Here is a 5,426-nt window from a genome sequence, read left to right as displayed (position 1 = left end):
ACCCATTGACCCTTGGCCTACATAACTGGACCATACCGAGTCAGGGTCCATTAAGGATTTCTTATTTTTTATTTTGTTGTATTTAGTTTAAAGTCTATCATAGGTAAATTATAGATAAGCAAATAAGCATTTAGCAAAGAATCCAATACAAGAATTGCATGAAAGAAATTTTTCATACTTTATTATGTTTTACATTTCAAATTCAAAAAAATAAAAATTACAAATTGAGTAATTGAAAAAAATACATATGACTATTTCTCATGAAACAAAAGCATTAAAAAATTTATTAAACTTTTTTTTAAATTTTTTGAAAATTTTTAGCAGAAGTATGTACATTTCTTCAACATCTAAAGGAAGGTGCGAAGGTCAAGTATGATGGTTGGGGCCTGGGGGAGGGATTTTTGGTTGGTTTTCTGTTCTAATTATCAAAATGTCCCATGACAAAAAAACTCTAAAAATGGTTGGATTTGATTTCTAGTCGCGGAGGGTTTAGTTAGTGGCAGAGCTACAATATTTGCTATGAGTTCAGACGAACTCACTAGTATTTATGGCTATTTGCTTCCGCTATTTATACCTGTATTCCGCGAAGGTCAGACAGAAACTAAGTGAAGAAGAGGCAGGTTTATAATCTCTTGCAAAGCCAAACAAGGGGAAGAATGTTAAAAAGAAAAGAAGGGGAATTGGATAACAAACTTATCAATACAAATTTCAAAAAACAACATAAAATTGAAGTGTAAGAACATCATACAATCTTACTTCTAACAAACCAATAGGAGAAAATAAAACCAAAAAGCAATTTATGCCTCTGAATTTAATGCTCTTTGGCTATATTCTGAGGCAAAAATTCATTTTGATTAAATAAAAGAAGATCCAAAATCTTGAAACAATAGAGAAAAGAGAATGAAAGCTTTGATACAACATTTAAACTGCTGCACTTTTGCACACTGGACATGTATTCTTCTGCATAAGCCATTTCTTTATGCACTCAATATGATGGTAGTGTCCACATTCAAGTCTTCCTATTTCATCATCAACTTTGTATCCTTCCTGTAAAAATAATATTTATTGTTAAAAAGAATGTCAATATCAGTAGTATTCTGTTATTGTCAGAGGCGGATTCAGGATTTTAATTCTATGGATTCAGCATTTACGGTTCTTAGTATTTAACCTATTATATTTTTAAAGTTATGGGTTCGGACCCACTATATGTTGCAATTTTAGAGAATTTTTATACTAAATTTATACTCCGTGTCAAAAGTAGTGGGCTCAGATGAACCCGGTACTATAACACTACATATGCCTCTAGTTATTGTGTGCTAAATCTCGTAAGGGGAAAAAAAGAGCGGCACGCTTTACTAAGCTCCCGTTATGTGAGGGATTTAGAAAAGGGTCGGACCATATTGGGGTCCACCTTGCATTTCTGCTAGAAGTATCATTGAGCCAAAAAAGGGCAACCCGGTGGGTTAAGCTATTGCTTATGTGCGGGGTCCAGGGAAGGGTCAGACCATATTGGCTCAATTATATGGAGCTTTACCTTGCATTTCTGCAAGAAGCTGTTTTCACAAATTGAATTCGTAACCTTCTGGTTGCACGGCGACAACTCTTATAGTTGTAAACAAATTTAAAAAGTAGGAAAAGATGAGGAATAGTGAACTCACTTGGCAAATGGTACATTTCCAGGCTTTATCAGTGGAGATGAGAAGTGGAGAGGAGTCAACTGTTGAGAGCTTAAACTTTCTTATATATTGGACAATTTTCTCTTCTGCTAAACCTGTGCCTACATACCCAATCCTATCACTCAATTCAACCAATTGCTGCAAAAAGAAACACCAAAAGACTGTATCAGCTCAATTCTATGCATATGTATTATAATGTATATTGTAAGGAAATCAAATTATATACATCGACAGTGTAAAGTACTTTTTATACTGTCTAGTGTACTTAAAAGACGAACCTCATATGACATATCATCTACATCAAGTCTCCAGGATCCATGTTGATCATCACCATCTAAATCTCTAGCAAATTGCAGGTTTTGTCTGAGGATCATGATCTGCAAGGTTCGAGGTGAGAACGAAATTTGATCATATGAAGACCGTTCAAGATATAAATAGGGATGCAATTGGTGTAAACATCAGGTACGGATAAGTTTTTAACTTACAGAAGGACGATGATGAGAACGGGGGCATTGGTGTCTTATATTAGAAGCACGGAACCTGGAAATTTCTTCACCATTTGCAGTTCTCCTTGCGACACGAGAGTGCTATTCGAATGCAATCCAAAGCATACACAATTTAGTAAACTTCTGCTAGTGAGTTGTGACATTAAAAGGAATAATGTTTGGAAATGCAGAACTGCTGACTTGATGTCTACACATGTAGAAGCTATAAGAAAGACACAAAGAATACCAAACTAGTCATGTTGAACTAAATTTAGACAAAAAAACAGATAAGTTTTATAGTTATTATGAATTTGATAACTCATTTTGCAATATGGAAACTGTAGATCTTTGGTACAAAAGATAGACAGACGAGGAATAAGATAATATGAATCTAAAATTAGAGTCCGATGATGAAATCCATACGTAAAGCTATTTTAGTTTCAAGAGCATTATAGCATGATTATAATTTTCTTCCCATCAGCTGAACTCAGAGGCGGACCCAGGATTCGGCGGTCACGAGGGCACCATAACATTCAATATAAATTTATCATTACTCATAAAGATTTGTACGGGAGCCTATGCTAATATCTGACTATTTCTTGAAAATATTTACAAGTATACATAGGTTTTTTGCAGAAGTTTTCGGATGCCGATGACCCCTCTCCCTATAGCGTGTGTCCGCCTCTGGCTGAAATCCTAGATGGAAGATAGAATAGAGGAGTCAACATGGCCTTACTGAATAGAAAATGGTTGTAACCAGTGGCAGATGTACTATATATGTTTTCGAACCCAGTAACTTTGGCTCAGGATATATATATAATATAAATTTACTAAATCTGTATAATATTGGTTTGGAACATAGTAAATCAAATAAGATGTGGTAAAATTACGAACTGAATACATAAAATTTAAATCTTTAACCCTCTCGAGTTGTAACCTATAAAGTCCATATCATGTTCATATTCCTGTAGCCAGGGGCACCAGGGGAAACAATCTCATTGTGCATTTTGTTATTAAAATAATCTAAATTATATGCACTAACGATGTTAAAAAAAATCTACAATATTAGGTCATTTAGAAGGTAATTACAGGTAACTCTATTAAATAATTGTTAACTGTCACCTAGAATAAATGGTAAGTAACCTGCTATAACATATAAAACTACGGTGAGTATATATAACTAAAATCCATAACAAGAGTCTTTTACCTCTCTGTTGTTTGATCTTTGGGAAGGAGTTCTTGGTCTAGGAGCAACATCAGAAGCAGAACCAATTCCAGGAGGAGCACAACAAACATCAGGAATATCAACAACAACATTAGCTATATTCCTAGTACTTGTACTTGACAATGTGGTTTTCTTTCTCCTTGTATTTTTCCTCATTTGGTTAGTACTCTCCCATTGTGCTGCTGATCTTATGACTGCCGGTGCCGACACCGGCGGCGAATTTAACTTTCCTTTACATCCTAGCCCTCCAAAACTCACTGACATGAATTTCTTCTTATTTTTAGGCTTTGTACTGAAAAAAAATTTAGATTCATTTGTATTGTTTGTTGAGTTTGGTTTGTTTCTTGGTTTTTTAAGTGTTGAATGATGAATTGTTGATATAGGCATATTGTAAAGGAAATGAAATGAGATGTGGTATGGCCTTAGAGAGATCAAAAGGAAGAAGAGAACAAATGAATCATAGTTTCAAAGGTTTTGATCATTTGTATACAATGGAAATGAGAAAATAACAAAAATGGTCTCCCATGTTTGTGATAGGTTCACTATAGTCCTTTAAATATAATTCTGAGCAGTTTTGATCCTTTAATTTTGCTTAAAATGAGTATTTTTGGTATCCGTCAAATATTTAATAAATGTTTGTTGGTAGATTTAACAGGACTATGGAAAAAATATATTCCGTGAACTCATATTTCGAGGTGCAGTTGTTATGTTTGGTCTATCTCTAATCTCTCGCACGACTGTTTTTGTTACAATTTCTAAAATTTGACAAGATTTTCCTGATGTTTCTAGTTAATTTTTTGCGGTTTTCACTAAATTTAACATGTAGAGTTTGTTAAATATTTGATAGAAATTAAAAGTGTTCACTTTTTCAAAAACAACTAAAAGTATTAGGAGTATATATTTTAGGGACTATTTTAAAACAACCCAAAATAAGGACCATTTTTGTCATTTATTCAATTGAAATATTTGAATTTTTGTGTATATGAAACTGTGGTTTTTATTGAAAGCTGTTTCCTATTTTGGATCTCTTGGAGGGAGGCCAAACAGGACAAATGAGGAAGTACTGATTTTTCAAAACACAGTTGTCTGTCTTCTTCTACGTGTTGTTTTTTATAAGTTTTTTTTCTTTTTGTTTCTGTTCTGTTAGTTACAAACAAAATACTTGCTGTCTTTTTATTTGTACCTTTATTTTGTATATATTCCTTTTGTACTTTTTCACCTTACCTTTTACCTATTCTAATAATTGTTCATTTGTTTGAGAGACATTTTGTCTAACATTTGATTGGTAACTTTGTTTTTAGGTAAATTTGAATTCTGGGGTAAAGAAAAAGATAGTAATAACCCATGATTATATTTTTCCCTTTTGACTTTGCTGTCAACATCTGTAATCAATCTAGCCATTGCTCAGTACTATTTTGGAGTTGAATTCATAATTATTTTATACTAATAAACAACCTTTAGTCATTCACTCCTTTATATGAGCTACATCATTTGAGCATGGTTAAATCCATGCTCAAATTATCAAAAAGAGAGGAAGGAAAAAAAAAAGGGGGGGGGGGGGGGGGGGTTGCCTTTTAAAAATGTAGTCATAAGTTACAACAAATTATAGGCAGGTTGATGAGAATTGGTCTTTGATCTTTTTTCTGAGAAAATATTATTCATGGATTTAATTTATAAAAACTGATAATATAAAGAATGTTTATATCATCGGTGTAGTTTAATCTGTTGTAGCCAGTAACCTGTCATATATTTTAAATTATTAATTTCACTTTTAATGGACGGTTACTTGCTATCTTTTAAACGGTGTAAAAAATTTTTTACATTATCTGGTCACTTAACAAATAACTACAAGTAAATAGTCATAATTGGTATTAATGACATAAAAATAAGACACGTAACCTGCTATAACATACTGATTACACTGATCAAACTGAAATTTACACATGGAATTTCCACAGAAGAGGGAAGCAGTCTTCATCAAATTTAAAAAACAAACAAAACAGTTTCTGTTTGATGTAACATTAGATGTAAACATGCATG

At 32.9% G+C, this 5,426-nt stretch overlaps 1 protein-coding gene across 1 annotated transcript; it reads right to left on the bottom strand.

The window, feature by feature from the left end:
- LOC109234554 (E3 ubiquitin-protein ligase MBR2-like) lies at positions 727–3,859 on the bottom strand. The gene is made up of 5 exons (XM_019400582.1): positions 3,369–3,859; positions 2,162–2,263; positions 1,955–2,053; positions 1,659–1,814; positions 727–1,047 (listed from the first exon to the last, which is right to left on the bottom strand). Exons 1-5 carry the CDS (start codon positions 3,771–3,773, stop codon positions 922–924), a joined length of 888 nt encoding a protein of 295 aa, XP_019256127.1. The 5' UTR covers positions 3,774–3,859; the 3' UTR covers positions 727–921.

The sequence above is a fragment of the Nicotiana attenuata genome, chromosome 11 (genome assembly GCF_001879085.1).
Source record: "Nicotiana attenuata strain UT chromosome 11, NIATTr2, whole genome shotgun sequence".
NCBI lineage: Eukaryota > Viridiplantae > Streptophyta > Magnoliopsida > Solanales > Solanaceae > Nicotiana > Nicotiana attenuata.
This window is presented reverse-complemented; position numbering and strand designations above follow the sequence as displayed.